Below are 24917 nucleotides of genomic sequence, written 5' to 3'. Positions count from 1 at the left end.
TCTCCTGTAATTCAGGGACAGGCACTAAAATAGGGGTGGTGAACCTTTGTACTCCAGATGTTTTAGACCGGTGTTTCCCAACCTTGAGACCTCGAGATGTTCTTGGACTACAACTCCACAGTTGGGAACCAGTTTTAGACTACGGCTCCCAGAATTCCCAGCCTATATTGCCAATGATAAAGAACTGTGGGAGTTGTACTCCAAAACGTTTGGAGTACATAATAATCCCAGTAAAAAATAAATAGCACAAATCAAATTAATTGAAGAACACCTGATCAATCTATTCCCAAGTGGGGTTAGCTGCATCTTAATAATGCCAAGAATTCTTTAAACTTATTTTTAATTAATGAATTCTTTGAGTTAATTCCATGTCCATGGTATTTTTTTATATAGTCACCATCCCACTTAATTTCACAGAACTGTTCCGCTGTAAGGGACCCCGAATCTCATGTAGTCCAACCCCCTACAGAAGCAGGAAAGCTAAAGTATCTCTGACAGATAGCCATCCAACCTCTGATGAAGGAAAGTATGCCCTCTTCTGTGGTAGTCCATTCCACTGTAGAAAAAGCTCTCAGCATGAGGATTCTCCCCCCCCCCAATCTCCCTTCTTGTCATTTGAACTCATTACTCTGAAGCCTCACCCCTGGAGCCATAGGGAACAACTTGCTCCATCTTCTACTTGATACCCTTTTAGATATTTGAAGACGGCTACCACATTGCCTCTCTGTCTTTTCTCCTCCTGGCTAAACATAGCAAACTCACTCAATTGTACCTTTTACTGTCTTGCTTGTTCTACTCTTAACATGTTCCAGTTTCTTAGTATCCTTATACTGTAATAACTGTGGTGCCCAGAACTAAAAAGACTATCCCAAATGGGGTCTGAGCAAAGCAGAATAGAATTGTATTATTACTTCCCTTGATCTGCACTCAATATGCCTGTTGAATGCAGCTGACAACTGCATTAATTTATATATATAAATTACAGTATAGTGGTGCCTCGCTTAGCGATTGCCTCGTTTAACGATGTATTCACTTAGCGATGAGGTTTTAGGAGCGATCTTGTGCTCCGTTTAGTGATGTTTCCAATGGGGAAATTTCACATAGCGATGTTCGGGACCATGTCTCGCATAGCGATGACAGTTTGGGTCTCCCTGTTTCGCTTAGAGATGTCCGTTTTCGCTATTTTTAAAGTGTCTTAAAATGTTCAAAAACTGTTTAAAATGCTTGGAATCGTTAGTGCACCTTGTAAAACCTTTGCAAACTTAATTTGGCTTTGTTCTGAGTCTTCGTTAATTTTTTGTGAATTTTCCCCCCCATTGAAATGCATTGAACTCTAGGTTTGACAGCTATCAATGCATTCCAATGGGAGGGGGAAATTCACCAAAAATTAACGAAGACTCAGAACAAAGCCAAATTAAGTTTGCAAAGGTTTTACAAGGTGCACTAACGATTCCAAGTATTTTAAACAGTTTTTAAACATTTTAAGACACTTTAAAAATAACGAAAACGGACCTGTCAAAACCATTGAAATGCACTGAAACCTATGCAATGCATTCCAATGGGGGAACCGCGTTTCGCTTAGCGATGTTTCCTATGGTGATTTTCGCTTAAGGACGGTAATCCGTTCCCATTGGAACGGATTATCCGGTTTTCAATGCATTCCTATGGGAAATGGTGTTTCGCTTAGCGATGTTTTCCCATAGCGATGGTTTTTTTTTGAACCAATTAACACCACTGTATATATATTTGCCACTATATCATACTGCTGACTCATATTTACCTGCATATTTTTCAGAACTCCTTGCCAGGTCTTTCAGAGATGATTTATTCTAACATCTGTATCTAAAACTACCTAATAGGTTTGGCTTAAAGTTTGTTGGATGAATTAAGAAAATTATTGGCTTAAGTCCTGTTGCGTACTTATGCAAATGGTGTTAATTTTAAATTCAAACTGCTGTTAAGAAATCTTCGTAGGCATTATCTGCTGCATGCCAAGTCACACAACTCACTATACAACAGAAAATGTCTACAGAGGTTTCTTAACTTATAGCAATTAACATCCAAAAGTTACACTGTTTGTATAATGGTGCAAAATGATTTCGGCCACTATTTGCACCATATCAAAAGCAGTACAATATTTCAGCAAGCCATCTTTTATTACTCGTTTCTTGGTTATATATTTGACTTTTAGATACTGAAATACCAGCACTTAGCTTCCTTTTCCTTATTGTCACATTTTATATAGATTATTAAGGCAATGGTCTGTTCAAATATCGTCTTGCTCCTTTGCATTCCAAGGACAAAATATATTCTTATTTATTTAATTTATTTAAAATCTTTCTATTCCACCTTTTTTTCTTGCAATGTATTGCTAAGTTTTGTTGCTCATTTTGTTTTGTTAATCAATATTTTCTTTCTTACATAATATGTCTGAAAATTGGACCTCTTAAAAAAAGAAATCATTTCCCAAACTTTGGCCTCCTATGGCTTCAATCATGTCCTTGATTTCTACACATTCTACACACGTAGAATACTGCAATGGATCAATAGTGATTGAGGAATTGGTGAAGTAGTAATACAGGATGAAAGGCTGGAATGCACATGAGGCTGACACCAGGATGTGTGTTCTGTTTTAGAAAGGCAACATTTATTTTTTGCTGTAATAAATACAGGAAGGATAGTATGCCACATAGATGGGGGGTGGGATTAAATTCCCTTCGGAGACCTCCAATGTTACATTTAATGGTATTATCCAGGATTAAAAACATCAGAGCATGCTTAATTCTCATTAGCATTAGCTCCATTGTATCATGATCACATAACGAAACAGAAATGCACAACCAAGTTCACTCGGGCTGCTGTACATGTAATGGGGGTAATCTCTTAACTGCAGTTAAGAGTAGGATTGGAATTATGCATCTCTGCTGGCCTTTTTAACCCTAATTTAAATGTTACAGATTTCCTCTTAATTAAACCCTAGTGAAGAATACTGATTAGGCAGAAAATTCAAAGCAGTTCACAAATTGAGAAGAGAGGGACGTTTACTCCCAAATTAACCCAAAAGCAACCAATGAGAAAAGTCGGAAACGTTAACAGCAATTAATGTTTGTACTGATATAAATTTAACTGCAGTTTAGTGAGTCAAGGAAATTCGTGCTGACTAAAAAGGTTTATGTACAATATTAAGAATACACACACACACACACACACACACACACACACACACACACACACCTTTTCATAATTTCTTAATTATGTGGTTAATACGCTATCCCTCATCATGGGCATGTGAATTCTCCACAGTCTTTATCTAGCTCAACACCTCCTGTTAAAACACAACCCAGCACTCTCATCATATACTGATACAAATGAGAATTGGCCATTTTTATTTCTGGAGAAGGATAATTGTGAGATTTTAGAAACTGTCAATACAACTTGAGAATAATATAAATAGTGTAGGTGTATCAGAAAAGAAAAATGCTCCTTGCACTTCAGACAGTGTAAGCAACTGGAGGAAGCTTGTAAAGTTCGTCAGGAGAGAATGAAAACCCACGGTATGGATGGGCCAGGGACTTTTGAGTCTTTCAACCAACCATCATGCATATATATCTGGGCCAAGTAAACTATGATCCTCTAGATCTTACCGGATTACAACTTCATCTGCTCCAGTCAACCAACGGGGCTGAATTTACCAGCACAGTATAAATAAACAGTGAACACAGCAAGGCCAGATCATAGTCAAAACAAGAGGCAATAAGATATAAGAAGTATTAGCAAATTCTGGGAAAACTCAAGGTTTGCAGAATTACAATACATACAGTGGTGCCTCACACAACGATGTTAATTGGTTCCAAAAAAAATCAACGTTGTGTGAAACATCGTTCTGTGAAACACCATTTCCCATAGGAATGCATTGAAAACCGGTTAATCCGTTCCAATTGGAACGGATTGCCATCGCTGAGTGAAAATCCCCATAGGAAACATCGCTGTGTGAAACAATGTTTCCTTCATTGCAATGTATTGAAGCCGACTCAATACATTTCAATGGCTTTGCGAAGTCCTTTTTCGCTCCTGTAAAAGTGTCTTACAATGTTTGGAAGCTGTTTTAAATGATTGCAATGGTTAGTCCACCTCCTGAAACCTATGCAAACTGATTTTGGTGTTGTTCTGACACTTCGTTAATTTATGATGATTTTTTGTTTTTTCCATTGGAAACCATTAGACAGACCATCCAATGGTTTCCAATGGAGAAAATTCAAAAAATCATCATAAATTAACGAAGTGTCAGAACAACACCAAAATCAGTTTGCATAGGTTTCAGGAGGTGGACTAACCATTGCAATCATTTAAAACAGTTTCCAAACATTGTAAGACACTTTTACAGGAGCGAAAAGGGAGATCGTTGTGTGAAAATCCCCCATAGGAAACATCGCTGTGTGAGGCAGCAAATTTAACAGAAAAAGGCATCGTTGTGTGAATTCATCGTTGTGTGAGGCACTCGTTGTGCGAGGCACCACTGTATTTGGGGGAAACCTTCCTCCCAGTGAGGACTTAGAATGGAGATTACTGGGGGAGAGGATAGAAGACTAGAAGAGAAAGGGAATAGAAAAGAGCAGAGCCCTCTGTCCGTAATGTAGAACAGAAGCTCTTTAGCACTGCAGCCTCTTGTGGGTTATAATTGGATTTTTTTTTAAAAAAAGAGGAAAAATCATTGATAGCATAAATGTAATTCAAAAGAAAAATATCAGAACTATTAGCTCTGTGATTCCCCTTAGTTTGCACAGAACATGCTTTGTGAATTTAAAAAAAAACTTCTAAAAGAGTGCATTACTCTTCTGAGCTTTCTAGAATTAACACTCAAAACAAACTCAAAGAGATCCCAGGCGAAACCCAATGAAGCCAAAGCTCAGGATTTTGTCATTGATTCCAATGGAAGCATAATCAGGAACATGTTCTGTGATATTAGAGTATTTCTTTGACTGCAACATAAATTAAATTTAGCTCTAGTTACATAAAAAAATAATAACCTTAACACTTTTAATCAGCATAAGAGGTTTAGAGATCCACAAGTGATTTAAAAGCTGTAGGCCTGGGTAACGATGCATTTGCAATATTGTGCATTAGTCAAATCACAGGGATTATAAAAGGAGGGGTGAAGCCTCAGATGCACAATAAATAAAATTATATAAAACAATAAGAGCTCTCAATCTATATTGTAGGGAGAAAATCGCGCTTTTACTTGTAGTTCTTTACCCCCTAGAGTAATGTGAGGGAAAAAAAAAGACTGGGTTCTATATGGACAAAGTGGTTGAGACTGGAAGACAGGCTGTCTGGCTAATACAACAGGATTATCTGTTGTGTGAGGAAAACAGATTGCAGTATTTTTTGTGCAACATTAACTTATTTGACCCAACATAGTCCTCCAGGGAGAAAGCAGCCCGCCATCCCCTCCCCTCCAAGCATCCTGCAAAATACAGTTGCTGATTCCAAAGGGGTGATACATGAGAACCAACTAAATTGGCCCCCAGAAACAGTCAGCTACCCCCTTGTAAAAAAAAAAAAAAAAAAAAAAAAGAGGAGGGGGGGAGAGAGATGTCTTATTATCAGAAATAAAGGCAGCAGTCCTATGCACCGTTGACTTCAGATTAAGCATTACTGAAATTTTCCTCTGAGCAGAACATAAATTTAGCTACATGCCTTCTATGTCTCTCCAACTTTATAGTACACACTGCTTGCATAGACAGATCATTAAAGCACACCGTTGACCAGCTAATGGCTCCATCTCTCTCATTTCTGGTTTCCAGCTGCTAAATGCTCACTTCAAAGACAGATGGATTACACAAAACTACATTTTCCAGATGTCACTTTATGATATATTTAATTGCTACTTGAAATGGTAGGGATTATGCAATGCTAAAGCAGAAGGGAAGATCAGCTCTGTATTTACAGTTTTGTAAAAGCATCTCTGAGCTGCCCCAATTAGATACCATCCAGATCTGTTGGACTACCACCTCTATCATCCCTGGCCACTCTGCCCTAAGGATAACAGAATGCAAAAAGGAGGGTTGCAATTTGCATTTTGTAGAAAGGTGCAGATAAATCAGAATTGATGTGACAGGACATGATGATGATTACAGACATGAATACACTCCTTAGGTATGACAGTTCACAATCTAAACTCAGAGAAAATAATTCTTATGCACAATTTGTAAGCACAAAATGTTCATATATTATGCAGGATAATACAGAAGGCTGTACCAAGCACTGGTAAATTTCTAGAGAGGGATATTCAGATAGCTTGTTACAGAAAAACAGACAGAGATTGTATAATTTAAATAGATCTTCCTTGTTTATAAAACAGAAAGCTTAAATAACAGAATGATATGTAGAGTTCCCTTCAGTAATACCAACGTTTCCTTCTGAGAATCCATCAACAAAGACCGGTATTTTAAGATTAATGATTCTTAAAGAGAAAACCATATGTAGCTTACAAAGCAACCAGACAAGAGAGGTGGTGAGATAATTAGAAGTGATATATTTGAGGAAAAATATTTTTATAGACAACATTTTTGGCAGGACTGAGCCCTGTACAGTGGTGCCCCACATAACGAGTGATTCGTTTAACGATGTGTTTTTTGCAATCGCAAAAGCGATCGCATTGCGATGTTTCTAATGGTAAAACATCGCTTTGCGATGATCGGTAAGTGTTTCGCTTACCGATTTTTGCATAGCAATGTTTTTTTTAACAGCTGGTCGCCGGTTCCAAAATGGCCACCAGGTAAAGAAAATGGCCACCTGCTGTGTTTTCGCACCCTTTCCTCGCTTACTGGGCAGCGAAAATGGCGGCCGCATGGAGGATTTCCGCATAATGGTGAGTTTTTTGCCCATAGGAACGCATTTTTAATGCGTTCCTATGGGCTTTTTTGCCCCGCATAGCGACGAATCCACATAACAATTTTTTCAGAATGGATTATCGTCGCTATGCGGGGCACCACTGTAGTAGGAAATTGTTGTGATTCTTGTTTAAGACTAAAACAATTTGTAAGCCCTCCTTATAGAAAACACTTATGTTGAGAAACTGGTGACAGAAACCATAAATTTGTAGTGTATGAAATACTTTGCCCTTATGTATAGATAAAACTATCTGATGGTTTTAAATTAGAATTAGAATAAGATGGTTTCGAACAGGAGAACATGTTAATAATGTCAACCATCGCAATGACACCTAAGGAGTTGTTGGTAGTTTGAAAGCCGCCCCCACTTTTCAGTCAGCTGAAATGCAGGAACAGGGACTCAAGGTGATACATAGATAGTGTCTCTCTTCCCACTGACAATTATCTGTATGTTGCTGCAAGCTGCTGTGGTGGTTATGATTTCACTAGCACATACATGTGTGTATGGTGGGAATGTGCTATTACTGAACAATTCTCGTAAAATATGATGCCATCTATTAACCAAAACAAAACCCAACAACATTATTTACATGACCTGACAAAATGGACTGTAGTCCATTCCACTGCGCCTGGCTTTCCAATGTACCAACAAGGCTCTGTGCCATCTCTCGTGAAACAGATGAACTCCAGGCTTTCACCTAAAGCAACACAAGGATGTTGGTAAGGGCCATCCATCCCAGCTTTTTAGATGTTTGTTGCAATTACATAACTTGTAACGCCAATCCACACCATGACTATGAACTGCATTTCAGCTTGAGAATATTATCGTGTACGGGCAAGTGAAGAAGCCTTAGCAGCTTTAAGCGTGGCATTCAGCAAGGAGGGCTTTTGAATCGCATGCATCCATGAACGTACAAATAAATCATAGCTCAAAGAGCTGGTGTGAGGGGTTTTTTCTTTTGAAAAATGCTAGCTACGCTTATTCCCATCAATTTTTTTGATATGGAACATGAAGTGTCTTTGAAAGCAAAATAATAATCGACAAGCAGAAATGCTGTGATAGAAATATGCCCACTGAAGTATTTGAAGGGTGGCTCACACGTGGCATTTACCCTGAATTCAAAACTATCTAACAAGCAGTCAGTGCAGACATGAGGGAAGAAATGGGGCAGAAGTGGCAGGGGAGAGCAGAGAGAAAGGAAATGGCCTCCCTTACTTCTTGCTCTGAGATCTTGCTCTCGCCTTTGGAGGCAATTTTTATAATAAGAATTAGCAGACCAGGCTCTGGAATGAACTGCCCCAAGAAGCCAGGTTAGCCCCCTCCCTCTTGACTTTCTGTCATCAGGCAAAGACCTTCCTCACCAGGTAGGCCTTTAAGCAGTATATTATCTCAGGAATGCTGGTTTTTAACATACAAGTTTGTAAATGTTTTTCTATTGTTTTCATACTTGTTTTAATCTTAATGTACAGTATGTTTGTTTTTAAAATGTGGTATTTATATAGTGCTTTTAAATTTCTTATTTTACCCGCTGTGAGCCACCTCAGGTCCCCAATGGGGAGAAAGGTGGCATATAAACAATTTAAATAAAGATAAAATAAATGTGAACCATCTCTGAAGCAATGACAGTAATTGCTGCTAATTGCTTGGAGCTTGCTAAACCACAGCTTGTCTGCAGACAGATGATAAATTATAAGCTGATACCTTGACAGCTTTGTTTTGTAGCGGGAATACAACCTCCACCTTCCTTTGCCAGCGGTTTGCTTCCAAGCTTTTAAATATTGTCCTTTTAATGTGGTAAGCCACTTTGGGTCCTTTCAAGGAGAAAGGTGGTGTAAAAATATTTCAATTAATTAATTACTCTAATAAGAACAATTGGCCAGTATGTTGAGCCAGATGTCTTGTTGACTTTTGCTGCTGCTCCAGTCCCCCAAATTTCACAACATTCATATCTTAACAAGAGATCTGATGACCCTGAAAGTTTGCTTGGCTTGTAAAGGTTTTGTGATCCCAGATATTATCAGACCCAGAAGTCTGTAGCAAGAAATAAACTTCTGTAAAATCTGATTAGCACTGTACAACTGAAATGAAGCCTCTAGGATAATTCTGAAATTGTGAAATTCACATCTCCAACAAATGTTTGCATAGCTGATATAACGACGTTTATTCCTGGGATGTAGGCATGATATATCATGTGACAGAATGCACAAGACATTCCAGTTATCCGTATCACAAGAAACATGGGGTTTGCCGTCTGCATTTATTCCCTGAGGAAATATTCTTAACTGAGCTCACTGTGACACAGCAAACTAATCAGGCACTGGGCATGTTATGAAATACATGCCAAATGTGCAACAGCATCCCAGTAATGTGAGCAGTGCCTTGTTACCACCAATTTGCCACAGTGAACTATGTAATTTAAATTAAATGCACTTAAACCAACAAGATTTCAGCCATAATTTTACTAACAGCCTAGAAACAAGGTCATCCAAATTTTAAAAAGTAATGTATTCGCGAAGGCTTTCACGGCTGGGATCTAATGGTTGTTGTGGGTTTTTCGGGCTCTTTGGCTGTGTTCTGAAGGTTGTTCTTCCTAACGTTTCACCAGTCTCCGTGGCTGGCATCTTCAGAGGACAGCACTCTATGCTCTTTAAAAAGTAAATTCCATGGAGGGTACAGGAAAAAAAATTATGTTGATCCAATATTGCTAATTGAAATGCAGTAATTTTCAACTAATTCCTAGGATGAAGCTTCTTTATCTGCTTGAGGTAAAAATGGTTTAAAATCTGCTTTAAAAACTGGGGGGATGTGAAACAAACTTGAAGAGCCAAATATATTAAGGATGGTTGTTATAGAACCAGAACAATTACCGGAAAGGATTTACACATGACGTTTAGTATGGCTAGAATAAAAATGAAATGTTCTTCGGAGACTACAAAATTTGATGTGGGAAAACAATGCCTATTTGAACAGACGTGAGATGCGTGGCATGTTTCACGCTGCCCAGAGTGTTAGAGTGACATAAATAGCCCAAATCGGCATAAATTGCCAAACATTTCCCCATTTCCAAAATGTTTAAAAACTCCACTGTTCTGTCATATACTGACCTGGCAACTCCTGATCCAATAAGCACAATTAAATATAAGATATCTAAATGCAGAATACGCTTACATTCAAAGAACCAAGACCAGAATTAGTGGATGTGTTAGTCCGGCTCCATGAATGCTCACCAGAGCACTAGGAAGGAGTTAAGGAACATGTGGTCTTTCAAGTACTACTGGACTCCAATACGCATCAGCCCTTCCCAACCTGAACAATTCTGACTATGATAAAGTATAAGTTCCCAGCCTGTGGTAGGCTGCGTGTCCCTCAGCCCTATACCTGGCTTCATACAGTATAGCACCATAGTGCATAATGGTATGTTATAGGAAATGCGGTGAATATGTTTTGGCAATAGTGATGAATAGAGATGGGTATTTACCATGGTTCAGCAGATCAGGCCCACCTGTCTCCTTGTGTGGGTGCCCACTCAGAGGAGGTGGGGCAGGGAAGCCCATGGTGCTGCTTCAGGTGGGGCAACCATGGGAGGAGGTGGGGTGTGGAATCTGGGGTGTCCACACAACACTTGCGGGCCTGATCTGCCAAAACTCTCCGAAGCACAGTAAGTGCCCATCTCCAAGGGTGAGCTGTGTTAATTTATTCCAGTCAAACCCACAAACATTTCTGTCACCTCAGAGTCTAAGACGTTCTACTTGGTGTGCACTTTTATGGCAGCAGCTCAGAATCTGATAGATTTGACTAGGTGAGCTGCAATCAATGAAAGCATATGGCACATAAAAAGCGTCTGTCTTTCAAACACCACAAGACCTTTTGTTGTTTATGGTGAATAATGCAAGTATAAGCGACAAGCTCTACTGGGTCTCCCTTTCAAAGTTACCAAAAGGAATTTTTGAAGAAACTTCTATACAATCACGTGAAAAAGAAAGTACTTTCTTTGAATTCTATGGTTTTACATCTCAGGATATACTAAAAATCATCTGGTCCTTTGCAGGTCTGAAAATTCAGTAAATACCACCTCAGATGAACACAACACATTACATATTACACCATATCATGGCTTATTTTACAAAAATAAAGGCAAAATAGAAACGCCATGTGTGAAAAACTAAGTACACCTTTACTGCTTCCATAGGAATTAAGAGGCAAAGTAGCAGTCAGGTACTGCTAACCAAATGCCCTTGAGTACTTGAATGCCCTTGAATGCCCAGAAAGTGTGACCATCTCTCTAACAGCCGAAGTTTTATCAGTTTGCTGGTCTGGAGCATTTTTAACACAATGCCAAGGAGGAAACATACCAGCAATGATTGTAGAGAAGCAATTGTTGCTGCCCATCAATCTGGGAAAGTTTATCAGACCATTTCCAAAGAATTTAAAGTCCATTATTTTACAGTGGGAAAAATTATTCAGAAGTGGAAAACATTTAAGACAGTTTCCAATCTTCCAAACCACAAGATTTCTGGAACAATGTCCTTTGGACAGATGAGACCAAAGTGGAGATGGTTGGTCGTAATGCACAGCACCACATTTGGTGAAATCCAAACACAGCATATCGGCACAAACTCCTCATACCAATTGGTGGTGGAGGGGTGATGATTTGGACTTGCTTTGCAGCAACAGGACCTGTGCACCTTGCAGTCACTAAATCGACCATGAACTCTGTATACCGAATTATTCTCAAGTCAAATGTGAGGCCATCTGTCTGACAGCTAACGCTTTGCTGAAAGTGAGTCATGCAACAGGACAATGATCCCAAGCACATCAGCAAATCTACAACAGAATGGCTGAAAAAGAAAAGAATCAAGGTGTTGCAATGGTCCAGTCAAAAGTCCAGACCTCAACCCGACTGAAATGCTATGGTGGGACCTTAAGAGAGCTGTGCATAAACAAATGCCCACAAACCTCAATGAACTGTATCAATGTCGTAAAGAAGAGTGGACCAAAATTCCTCCATAACAATATGAAAGACTGATAAAGTCATACAGAAGACAATTACTCCAAGTTATTGATGCTAAAGGTGGTTCTACAAGCTACTGAATCATAATGTATTTCACAAATGGCTTCTCCATTTTTCCCTTTATTTTTGTAAAATAAATCATAATATAGTATAATATGTCATGTCACTCATCTGAGCTTGTATTTACCTAATTTGCAGTCCTGCTAAAATACCAGATGATTTTTATTATGTCCTGATAAGTAAAAACAAAGAATTCAAAGAGAATGTACTTTCTTTTTGACATGACTAAGTAAAGGAACGTCTGTGAATTCAGGATCACTTTCACCATGCAGTGCTCTTCTCTACACAAGAAACAGCCATTTGGTAACTGCAAGAGGCTTTCCCTTGGCAGGGGAACACCCATGCTTGCTAGATCAATGCATGTACTACTTATAGCAATCATCATCTGTACAGTGAAAGCTGTCTTTTGATTTCCTTCTTCTACTTTAGGTAGGTAATGAAACGGAGTAGGCTTGGACAAACTCCAGAGTGCCCCTAAAAGAAGTGAATGGTAAACTACATCTGAGTACAGAAAACTTGATAGTTATAATTATAATTTATGAAATCAATGGTTCTCTCAGAGAACTTAAATACATAAAGTCCCAGAAGTCTTTCATTAAGGCCTTCATGTTATATAGTTTGAATACCATGTCATAGCCATATTACTTATCATTGTAAAAACATATTCCACACTCTTTTTTTTTTCATTTTTTTTCCAGGAAAAAAGAATGGCTTTGGAAAAAAAAATCCCAGCTTTTCCCCCCAAATTTTTCTTTTCTTTTTTTCTCATGGCTCCCCATCCCTGGAAACCATCCTTCTCGGGTTATGCAAAGTTTGCTTCCTTCGGCATGGCATTTTATGTTTCTTTCTGTTTTCTTAAAAAGCAAGTATCTGAATGATACTAAAGCATTCAGGATTAAAATATGTCTGAAACCCAGTGTCACACGAATGGAAGTCCACAGGCACAGCAGGATGTTTCCACACCACCACCTGCAGCCAGCCTTCAGTTCTGTCCAAAAACCTGACTGCAGAGGGCTCCCCAGTGTTCTGGAATATGCTTTGCAGGTATGTGGTGAGTGTGCAAGTAATCCCTCCCCTAGTTCAATAGATGGAAGCAACAATGTCAGTCCCATGACCTGCTGCATCCTACCTGATCCATTTCATTTTATGGAAAAGATGTATTAGCAACTCCAACAGGGTATTATATTATATTGGAGGCATTGAAATAAAACTTAACAGCAAACATTTATTTTAAAAAAATAGAAATTAGGGACTCTTGGCTTGACTCTAGAAATCTGTCACAGTGTTGAGCTCATTATCTCTGTGGACCCTTCTGACCGAATCTGCTCTGTACCCCAAATTCATTCCAGCAGAATGAACTACTCTTTCATGTATTTCCTTTGTGCATTTCTAATTCTGTGTCCTAATCCAGTTTAGTAATAACAACAGCTGAGCTGTACATCTAAAATACTGAAAGAAGGCAGCTTCACAGCATCAGTACCAGTAACTGCAAGACTAAAATATATGTTAATTTCAAAGCCTGGGAAAGTAGTTTCTTTGTGTGTGTTTTGGACTAAAACAACGTTGATTTCCCCAGCCAACAAGTTATTAGTTTTTGGTAGGGAACCAATGTGACAAATAAAGAGATCACGTGTTAAAAATCTCTTGATGTGATTTACCAAAATAGTAATTTACAGTTAGTCACAAAATCAAGAATAGAAGGAAATTATTTTAATTGAAAAATGGAAAATCTGACCTTTAACATTTACACGGTTTGCATTCCTACCAAAACCTTAATGTGCCAGAGCTGGACTAAAGGAGTTTTACCTAGTTCCATTGAAATCAATGGAACAGGTTAATAATGACTTAGCCTAATTTCCCCATCAGTTTAAATGGGAATAAAGTACAGCTTAAAACTAGATCCTAGCCAGAATGGATTCTTTAAAACAAAAAACATGCAAGTGAAATTCCATGGAATAGGAACTTTCCCAACAAAAACATGCAGTAATCTGAGAAATAATTTTTGCAAAATATACAGAATATCTGTACAGAACTACTATATCTGTAATATGTCCAAATATGTTCTGACATCAGGTATTTCAGATGGAAAACAGTAAGTAGTAGTAAATACTTTTATAAACATGTGCTATTTTCTCATAAAAATAAAAAAGTCCATATGTAGCATATTTACAATTCTCCTTTAGACAATTGCATACTGTTCATATAAAAGGTCTCTTATTTTGTAGAAGTCTTCACAGAGACAGCCCTCCAATCCAATGCGTCCCGTTTCAGTCTGCAACAAATCATATCACATTTCATTACTTACTGACTTCAGACACGTCTACTACAACTGGTGCACAAAGAGAACACGCTCACACAGAAAACTTACCCTGCGAACAGCTACCAAGTTGTTACATACAAGCACTCCCCCTACAAATTCAGCTTGAATTCCTTCTCGCAAGAGAACCTGCTTGAAGTCAGACAACCTTGGCTCATTCATGAATACAGACTGGTGTCCAGGAACCTTTCGTGAAGAAGGTACAAACAAGACTTTCATACATAAACAGAAGAGATAAGAAAACCGTCTCACAGATATCACAATATATTTTAATAAATGCTAACACTCAGGAAGACAGGAATATGCCAGAAGCATGCCATTAACATGAATGGAATGACTATCCGGTGCTGGCTTCACATGGCAAAGCTCACATGGAATTTGTCCTTTGACCAGGAGGTTGGACTGAATGACCTTATAGACTCCTTTCCAACTTCATTATTCTATGATTCTATTATTCTAATTTCAGCCACTGAATTAGAAAACCTAAGATGTGCTTTCAGATTTGTAACCTTGCCAAGAAGGATATTTCAGGGCTTTTGTGAAAGATGTGCTTAGAGGTCAATATACCAATTCTAATCAGCAAAAAAATCTATTATTCTGACAACAGTTCTGCCAAATTTTAAGAACAGTCTAAATCTAATGTTGAGCTGACACTGTTGGAGTAATATAACTGAATTTTCTTTTATTTTCTGCTACAGCTCTCTGCAGTGCACAAAATGTGGCCCCAAAGAATGCTCTGAGCCACTGCACAGCTGGTTTTAGGGACACATGGGGTGGCTGTAACAGAGAAGCAAAGCTTACTCTTTCCCTTTCCACTGGATTCTGCTAGGATCTGAACTCAGGATACTGTCAAACCAAAATAAAACCTCCCAACAATTTCCATGTGTACAGAAACGGATGGCAATCTTTATTTCAATTAACAGAAAAACCTGTATATACATATTTAGATATGTCTATGGGTCAAATTATTCTTTTACTCAAAGTGATAATTTATTTGATTGGGCCAAAAGAGATGCCCATACAGCTTTCAAATAATCTAGATTCAAACACTGAAATATATATCCATAACTTCTTTCAAAGACAAGGATGAATCCCAAAATAATAGAAGCTTATTTGAGAAACAAATGAGGTTTTCTTACTTCATTTGGGGGCAAAGGCTCCAAAGTAGGAATGATCTCAGTCTCTTCACATATTTCCTTCTCGTCATCTCCAAAGAGACTTTTCATGGCCTTCTGCTGAGCAACAGCACTCGAATCTGACGAAGGTGCATCCACTTGCATTTCAGTGTCTTCTCCATCATCTCTCAGTTCCCCTTCTTCCAAAATCACACCAGTGTCCACTTTTGATACCCGCATGTCCAGGACCCCATCTATCCATGCCAGTTCTGCATCTTTAGCTTTACAGAACTGAAGGGAACTGACCAGAGAATCTTTTAACCTAACCTGTTGAACAATTTTTTTTAAAAAAAGCCAAAAACAAATTAACGGTCAGACAGATCTTTTTATACATTCAATACCATTGCCTGCATTAATTATCTGGGGAGTTTTTTGAGAAGCCACAGTATTAGGAAGGAATTGTAAAGGATAAAGTAGCCTGTCATTTAACTTGGGATGTGCTGTGCAGGCTGATATAGTCCAATCCATGGATGTAACCAGCCAGAGAAAGAGAAAATAAAAGATGCTTAAGTAGTAAGGCTAATCTCTAAAACAAGACAGGTGACCTTGGCATCCTATAGCACAACATTACCATCCTATTGCACTACAATATCATCACATAGCACTACAATACAGGATAAATTTAGTTTGCATTTTAATGCAGATTTGTCAAACTAGCATTTCTTGAAACCATAATGCAACCATATGTCAAGCATCTTTCTACATTTTTTGTGTTGTTTGACTCTCAAATAATTCATAAAGAAATGCATATACAAGGCAATATTTTGCACAAAAATACCTAAATTAGGAAAAATAGCAAATCAAACGTCAAGAGAATTGCAAACAAAATCTTGGGTCTTAGGGGAATTACACACACAAAAAAGAGTATACAAACTTCTGTGCAGATTTCCTTTTTAAAAAATCAAAAATTGATACTGGTATAGGAGGAAATAAAATTAAGATTAGAAACAAAGAAACTGAATAAAACCAAAGTAGATATGGATCTAGAAATGGGTTTCTGTGTATCTGTTTTTGCAGTGGCAAAAACGAGTTTGAAGCCCTTTGTCTCACCCAGACTAAAAAACTGGGACAAACAGCGTGACAGTAGCTGACCTCACCAAACAGAAGCCTTATTTCTAATTTTATGGGTATCAGTAAAGAGGGATCAGAATCACAGGCAAGTGCTTTTGTTATGTAAGGCTGCATTTCTTGTTCTAAACAGAAGGTAGGTTTTATGATATATTTGCAGCTCCTTTTTTTCTGCATTGTCAATAGAGTCAAAGCCAAAGCCACTTGTATAAAAGACTGGCAGAGGCCTACATATCTATCTGTACAAATCCATTACTTAATGGGTAAGGAGAAGATGGCAAGGAAAATGCCAAACAGAGTGGCTACAGCAGGAAAAATGCTTGGCAGGACAAACAGCTGACAAAAAAAAAAAACACCCCACACAGATGCTCCCTCTTCATCTGTTTCCTAACCCTCTCACTACTGGCTTGTATTCCAACACTTCTCTGAAGGTGTTAGTTTCACAGACTGGACCCCCATCATGTTTTGAGGGAGCCCCCAGCCTCTTCCTGATCAGGAGCTGCTTTCTATAAATGAAAGCAAAGCAGATGCAAAAGCGAAGTTCACTTCCCTACATGAGCAAGAACCTCATTTTTTCCAAATATTTGCTTACGTGTTGGCTGTGTCTGCAAGCAAGAAGCTTTACTGTGCAGATACCCTGCTTTTAATGTGTAGAAAGCAGGGACAGAAAGGATATGGGCTAACTCAAAGCGTGGCGAATCAGCGAAGGTAACAGCTGAATTGGATTTCTGGCATCTTAGCTGCTGGATGCAAAAGCCCTTTACTCAATATTGTTTTATTTATTTGGCCTACTTGTAGCCCATCATTCAACAGAAAACCATCCACAGGGCAACTTCCAATCGTACAGAAGCCAAAAATATAAATAAATTTATAAAAGCATTGAGCCAGTTATAATAGAAACAAAAAAATAATATCCAGAACTGCTGGATAGATCAGTGGTTTAGGTACCTGGCCACACACCCAGAGGCTGAGAGTTATATTCCATACTGTGCTTCTTTGACAAGGGCTGGACCCGATGATTGATAGGGTTCCCTGCCAGCAATCATCATAGCCTCCTTCAGTCTCGAGAGACTATGGTAACATGCTCTGTATCAAGAAGTGTTCTCTCCAGAGCATGAAGCCTGGGTAAAGTAATATGGAGGATAGGCTATTACCCAAGCAGCAAATCCCCACTCTCCACGTTGCTGAAATGGTCCAATGGAAAGGCAAGAGCGAATACTACTGGTTCCAGCAACATTGCAGGAGTTGGCAGAACGACATGAACTGCCTTCGGGACTCCAGTTTTAAGATTATTACTATTATTATAATATGAAAGCTTCGAGACGAGGAACATATGTATTACAAGAAAGCAAAGAAGAACAAATGTTTTCAGATGCATGTATGTGAAGCCCAACACAGCCCATCTGGCAGAAAAGCTTCAAAAACCTCACTTTCATATCCACTAACCTAGCTATTTTCAAGGGTAGGCATGTAAGTAGGAATTCAGATGCAGGGAGGCTAATTTAAGAGAAAGCAGCCATCAGATCAAGCAGGACACCAATTGTTTAGGAGTATGCAGGTCAATACCAACATTGTAAATTTGGCTAGATATGTATCGGGAATCAAATACAAGCTGTCACGTGCTCAAACTGCTTAGCTGACCATGGCATCCTCTTCTGCTAATGGGAGGGCTCTCAAGTACAGGTGTAAAATATAACTTAAATCTCATTATAGCTGTCAAATCATTTTACCCAGATATAGATTCTTACCTGGTATATGTGAGTCTCACTGGTTGCATCTATAGTTTCGTGCAGTTTGGGCATGTAAACTTTAATATCTTTTCCACCAAAAGCTCTGCAAGACTCTGCAAGATCCTGGCTTGCCTCAGGTGGTCCATGTACAATAATCAATTGCCGTGGCTTCATCTGATTAATTATTTTTTTAATGGAGTCCCCATCCGAACGTCCTTCATAGTCTATGTATGTAATACGAGCTCTAAAATTTGGTACAAGGAGAGAAACTATTCAACTGTTTATTGACTGAATTGGTTATGAACCTAAATATAACAAAGAGAAGTAAAGCCCATAATGTCAAAGCAATCATCATCCAAGCACATTCAACTGTGGTATTATTTTTCACAGCTGCAAAGCTGTAATATGAATCTTAAAGCACAGTGGTATGTAGAGAGCCATTTCTGGTGGATGATTTGGCAGCTATGCACCACATAAACTCCTTAATTGTACTAGTATAACCCTGTTTAAGAACTGTAATAACAAAGCAAGTACGTAGAAGTTACTACAGAACAACATTCAATGCCCTACAAAGAACTAAATTTCTTAAGACATAAACATTTAGATGGGGTGATTAGATAGAGACAATATAGATAAAACCTTTGGTACTCATTCACTGCTCAAGGTGACCATGAAAATTAGCTATCAAAAGACAAGTATCTTTATAGGTCAATGACAGGTTAAACAGAAAAATATGAAGCTGAGCAATAAATTGAGTTTTTACAAGAAGGGAAGCTCTGGGGTCCTGCCAGTTTCCTTTAATTATCTGGAGTCATGATAGAATGAGGAAAGAGTGGTCCCGGTATACTTCAGAATGAAGGAGGTCTTTTGAAGATGTTGTCACCTGTACAACTGTAAATAATTCTCTTGAATGCGAGCTATATATCATCTATGATTTTCTTTCCATAAACAAAAAGATATACAGAACAGAAAACATCTCAAGAAAATGGTTGTTGTGGGTTTTTCGGGCTTCTTGGCCGTGTTCTGAAGGTGGTTCTTCCTAACGTTTCGCCAGTCTCTGTGGCCGGCATCTTCAGAGGAAGAACCACCTTCAGAACACGGCCAAGAAGCCCGAAAAACCCACAACAACCATTAGATCCCGGCCGTGAAAGCCTTCGCGAATACATCTGAAGAAAATCTTATTTTTTGTCATAGGAGTGCTCTGTGTTTTTTGTCTCCAACTTAAAAGCATGTTTTATGGCATTTTTCAAATAAGACAGGAAAGTAGACCTGAGTCTCTGGAAATCTGCAACTATGAAGCCATATTTGTTGTTCTTGTTTAGTTGTTGTCTCCGACTCTTCATGACCCCGTGGACCAGAGCACGCCAGGCCCTCCTGTCTTCCACTGCCTCCATATACATAGCTTTAATTTTAGGAAACATTATTAGAGGCCCTGAGCAACCTAATGGCAGGTGAGACTCAAAGTAAACATTGAGACAAAAACATCTTAACTTCATTGATATGTTAAAACAGTCTAAATGTAACTCAGCAGTACAACAAAAGTATGTGTATTATAGAAGAAAATTTAGGGAAGTTAGCAGTTTTACTCTCTCTTTCACTACCTAAATTTGTTTATTTACCACATTTCCCCCAAAATAAGACAGGGTCTTATATTAATGTTTGCTCCCAAAAATGCATTAGGGCTTATTTTCAGGGCATGTTTTATTTTACAGTCATGTCATATTCTTCTAGTTGCTGCACAATGGTGGACGGCGGGGTTTCACTTAACTGGAGCTTATTTTGGGGGTAGGGCTTATATTACGAGCAATCCTGAAAAATCATACTAGGCCTTATTTTCAGGTTAGGCCTTATTTTCAGGAAAACGGTATTTATTCGACTTGTATGCCGCCCACACTCTGCAACATATCATGCAGCTCCCTTTAGAAGAATGTATACATATAAAATCAACTGAAGGAGAAAAAGATGATGGAGACTAAGAGGGGAGGGCATAGAGACAATTGTTACATCCCAAAGACTCAGTTACTAGGTAGCCTCAGTCGGGGAGAAGGGAATGTTTCGCTGTGGTTCCTCACTCTGAGCTGCTAACAGTGCCCTCCAGTTGCAACCAGCATTAGTGCACTCACTTTATTTCCATTGTTTCCATTGCTGAAATACATTTGGTAGGAACATCAGACAAATCCTGGTCCATTGGTTCCTCTCCATTTGTAAGCCCAGATTCCAGTTTGCTCTTTTCTTCTTCAGTTGCCTGCAGTTCAGGAACAAGGAAATCCTCCGGTCTAAACAAGGAAAGATGATTAATACAGGGGTAAAGTAATGTTAAGAAAAGTCATGTGCTATGAAAAAGAAAGCTAAATATAGTTATGTAAATGAATATTTACAACAGTTTCTTTTAGTTGCATAACATAGTAACAGCATCAATCTAAAGCAAGGAATCCATTTCCAGGCCCCCCAAAGTGCAATATTTCTACCATCTTCCCTTTCCTCTCTGGCCCTCCGACCCACCTCATTTGCTCTACCTTCAAGCCATCCAAAACAGACTGTAGGCATTCAGGAGGCAATAAAGACTCTGCTTTACTGGTAAAACTGATTTAATTATAGTAAACAGTAGGACCCCCATATCCATGGGGGATCAGATGCTGAAAAACACAGATTATAGTGAATGCTATTTTAATAGTGAATACTATACATGGCCGGTTCTGGTAACTTCATCTTTAGAAATATGTATACTTCTAGGATTTTTCTTTTATTATTTTAAATATTTTCAGTACAGTGGGACCTCGACTTACGAACATCTCCACTTGCGAATGATTCAAGTTACGAACGGCTCCGTTCACAAAAAGTTGCTTTGACTTGCGAATAGAGCCTCAATTTACGAAGGAAAAAAAAGGGAAAAAAAACTTCCCTGCCCTTTTTTTTTTGACCCAAGTTCATCTTAGGTCAGAAGAAGAAGAAAAATTTCTCTCCCCCAGTGGTAGAGTACGGATTAACCGGCTTTGCATTAGTTCCTATGGGAACTAGTGCCTCTCTACCTACAAACAGTGCCTCGACATACGAACGAAAAACAGCAGGTATGGATTAAATGGTTTTCAATGCATTCCTATGGAAAAGTTTGCCTTGACTTACAAAATTTTCGACGTACGAACATCGTTCCAATACGGATTAAGTTCGTAAGTCGAGGTACCACTGTATATGGATAAGTGAATCAGCAGACACTGAACCCAGGAAAAGAAGGTCCCACCAAACGTTCTTTTCTGGAAGCTTTTGCTGAATCTGGGTTATACTATACCTACACTGAAATAGATCTCTTCTAGAATGGGAGACCAAAATGCATTCTTCATGGCTTTTTTGAAATGATAAATAATGTTAAGTTCAATTTTGAGATGTAAACATTTTACACACATACTTGATAATCTCTCCATATTCATCCCATTTAATTCTCTCTTCTGGGGCTGGAAACATAGGGTAAGATTTTTTGGCTTGCTTGAAAAAGCTTCCTTTTCGGTTACCTTCACCTTTCATCATTAGATCATGTTTAGTTTTATGAACAGATGGTTGATCAATATCCTCTTCAGCATCACTCTCATCACTGGAATCAATATCCGCTCTAGAATAGGAGAATGGATCGTTTATGTACACAGAGCGAGCAAAAAAAAAAGTGTTTTCATCCTGATTTTAATTTACAAAGTTCCGTGGGGTTTCAGGGCTCCTTTATTCACAATCACCTCAGAACAGTTCTGCTACAACACATTGAATGCCTACCTAGTACACAATCCTTTTCCCCACCGTGGTCAATAAGATAAGAAGCGAGCAGGTGAATATAAGGGCAATCATACCCTTCCACCACTAATCTTCAGCAAGCATCATTCAGAGACCTCTAATCCTGGACATAGTACTGAGACATAATGACTAGCAGTCACTGATAACCTTATCCTCTATGAACATGCCTGCTTCCCTTTAAAAAGTATTTCAGGTAGTGAAGATAACTACATCTTCAGAAAACAAATACCACAGTTTAAATGTGTGCTGTGTGAAGAGGTACTGTACAATAATTATGTACCATACAATGTTCTGGGGAGGGGGTAATATGCTTCCACTATATGCCAATATTGTCCTTATTTTCTAAAGTTAATGGCCAAAACTAGTTGAAAAATTATACTTGGTGTAACTCCAGTGGGATAACTTTTAGCTGTAACTTGCCATAAACTTAAGAAGTCTGTGTAGGCACTTGCTGTTGTGCACCAAGTCACATGACTAGTGTACAACAACAAATGTCTACACTGATTTTGCAACAAGTCATGCCAATGGAGGTACAAATGCAGGTAAAACAAACAGGATTTTGGCCAACATAACCATCAAACCACAAAAGCAGTTTTTGGCATATCATATAAGGCATATTTATCAGTTACAGATATATTAAATCAATTTATTGTACCTCTGTGGCCTAATGAAAAGCCACAAATTTTATTTCAAATAAATTAAAATTTTAACTTTAGAATCCTGCTAGGTTACATACTTGGGGAAGGGTACAAATGCCACTTGTGTCAACTGTTTTGCCTACTTTCCATCATTTGTCCAGTTATGCCCTACTTGCACAACTGATCACAGAAGTAGGCACACTGACAAAAAGAAAAAACTGATTGCGTGACTGTCCTGCCATGTGTGTTAAAACTCAACAGGATTAGAATTTTAAATTTTAAATTTTGGTATTTGCATTTTAATTTAAAATGCTTGCTTCTTTGTGCGATAGTAATTTTGAATCTGTGCTCACGACCTGGGGTTCAAATCCCAGGTAGCCGGCTCAAGGTTGACTCAGCCTTCCATCCTTCCGAGGTCGGTAAAATGAGTACCCAGCTTGCTGGGGGGGCAATGTGTAGCCTGTATAATTAAATTGTAAACCACCCAGAGAGTGCTTGTAGCGCTATGGGACGGTATACAAGTCCAATAAATAAATAAATAAATAAATAAATATAATATCTGAAACGAAGGCCACTTAAAACGATTTCCAACAATATGCATTACTGTGATTTATACACATAGGTACTCACTCTTTGGACTGTTCTAACTTTTTGGCTGCCTCTTTTTTAAGTTTCTCTTTCTCCAAATACTCTTCAAGTTCCTTTCCTTCCAGTTTGACCCTTTTTCTCAACTAAAAAAGCAAGTATATACCAATAAGGAGATTATGCAGACATAAGTAACAACTTGGGTTTTATGTTAAGTTCTAAATCAATTTTCTAAGGAACAATCAGCATTACACATACACAATGCCACTATCCACAACAACACATATATTTGCCAGATATCCTTCAATGGACTCAGACTACCAATTTTTGTGGTGAAATGATGAGCATGACATTCAATGGAAATGAGCTGTTTTGCCTCTGTAGGCAAATCCACACCAGTAGAGTTTAAACACCTTATAGGACTATTTCAAGCAAATGTAATATATACAGCTGAATGGTCTTTGTGAATATAAAATATAACACGTAAATACACTACACACGTATATAACACAAATATGTTATGTGGACATATGCTAGGGAGTCTTGAAACAGTTAATTCTTGGGGGAACCTACTGTAGTATCACAGTGAAGAATGATACATTTTTTATAAAATGTAACACGTGCACATACTGATGCATCTGTGGATTGCACTCTTAAACCCAACCAAAGAGGAAATATTTTCTTACCTCAATGTCTATAACTTTTTCATTAGGATTATCTATTAGAAATCGTGCCAGTGTCCCTGGAGTGGTTCTATATGTCAAGATAATGGAGTTTTTGGGGTCCTGACACCACTGTATAAAGAGATCTCTTGAAAACCCACACTCAAGATCTGGCTGACTGGCAAGGACAACTTTAGGACTTGGAACTCGAGCCAAATCCGCAAGTCCATGACAGAGGGAAAGATGACGAAACTGAAAAGGATTATTCCTCTTATCTTCAAAGCATCTCATCAGCTTGTCACTCATCCATTCAACCTGTATGTCACACAGCAATAACAAAAAAAAACAAAAAACTCTATCATGTTAGTACCTCATCACATCTTCCCAGCAAAACGAATCTGGCCTATGTGTTGCCTTTAATTAGTATTTATGCATATACTATATGCAATACAGTTAGTTAACTTGTCAATATAAACCAGTGTAAGACCTAAAATATTAATGACTTTCCTACTCTGATTTTATACCACCCAAAGTTTAGTACTATAAATTAAAAGATGAAACTCAAGTACTCAGCAGAACAATACCATTGCTTTCCTATAAAACATAACAAATTGGATTTATGCAAACATTTGATGCAGCCACACAAGCAAGCTAAAGGTTCTACCAAAACAAACCTGAGATTTTGAGAACTCCACAACATTGTAGCTGACGTTATTTAAAAGTGCTAAAGAGTAGACTCCTAAACCGGCATCTTTTGTCCTCCATATTTGATCAAGCAGTTGGGCAAGTTCCAAGACTCTACCTGCGGTGTCCACGGCAATTAGGACATTTCCATCACCTCTAAGTGTTTCCAAGACATTTGCTGGAGGGGGGAAAAAACCACACAAGTAGACATTTAAGTGTGTTTGGTACTCTTTCAAATTAATATTTTTCTTTTCATAGTGTGAGGATAACCCTAATCCTTCAAGTGCAGGTTCTCATTCATCTGTGACAGACACCA

The 24917-nt window shown here is 38.4% G+C and overlaps 1 protein-coding gene across 3 annotated transcripts in view; it reads right to left on the bottom strand.

Moving 5' to 3' along the window:
- Positions 1-13170: 13170 nt before the first annotated feature.
- CPSF2 (cleavage and polyadenylation specific factor 2) overlaps positions 13171-24917 on the bottom strand; it is a 24790-nt gene continuing 13043 nt past the window's right edge. For all 3 annotated transcript variants that reach the window (XM_020802202.3, XM_020802204.3, XM_078383731.1), the window contains exons 7-15: positions 24592-24779; positions 23942-24232; positions 23301-23401; positions 21659-21859; positions 20379-20531; positions 18274-18499; positions 15422-15724; positions 14334-14468; positions 13171-14237 (exon numbers count right to left, since the gene is read on the bottom strand). In XM_020802202.3, the coding sequence (XP_020657861.1) occupies positions 14145-14237; positions 14334-14468; positions 15422-15724; positions 18274-18499; positions 20379-20531; positions 21659-21859; positions 23301-23401; positions 23942-24232; positions 24592-24779 (1691 nt within the window). In that variant the 3' untranslated portion in view covers positions 13171-14144. The remainder of the gene's footprint in view (positions 14238-14333; positions 14469-15421; positions 15725-18273; positions 18500-20378; positions 20532-21658; positions 21860-23300; positions 23402-23941; positions 24233-24591; positions 24780-24917) is intronic.

The sequence above is a fragment of the Pogona vitticeps genome, chromosome 1 (assembly GCF_051106095.1).
Source record: "Pogona vitticeps strain Pit_001003342236 chromosome 1, PviZW2.1, whole genome shotgun sequence".
Lineage (NCBI taxonomy): Eukaryota > Metazoa > Chordata > Lepidosauria > Squamata > Agamidae > Pogona > Pogona vitticeps.
This window is presented reverse-complemented; position numbering and strand designations above follow the sequence as displayed.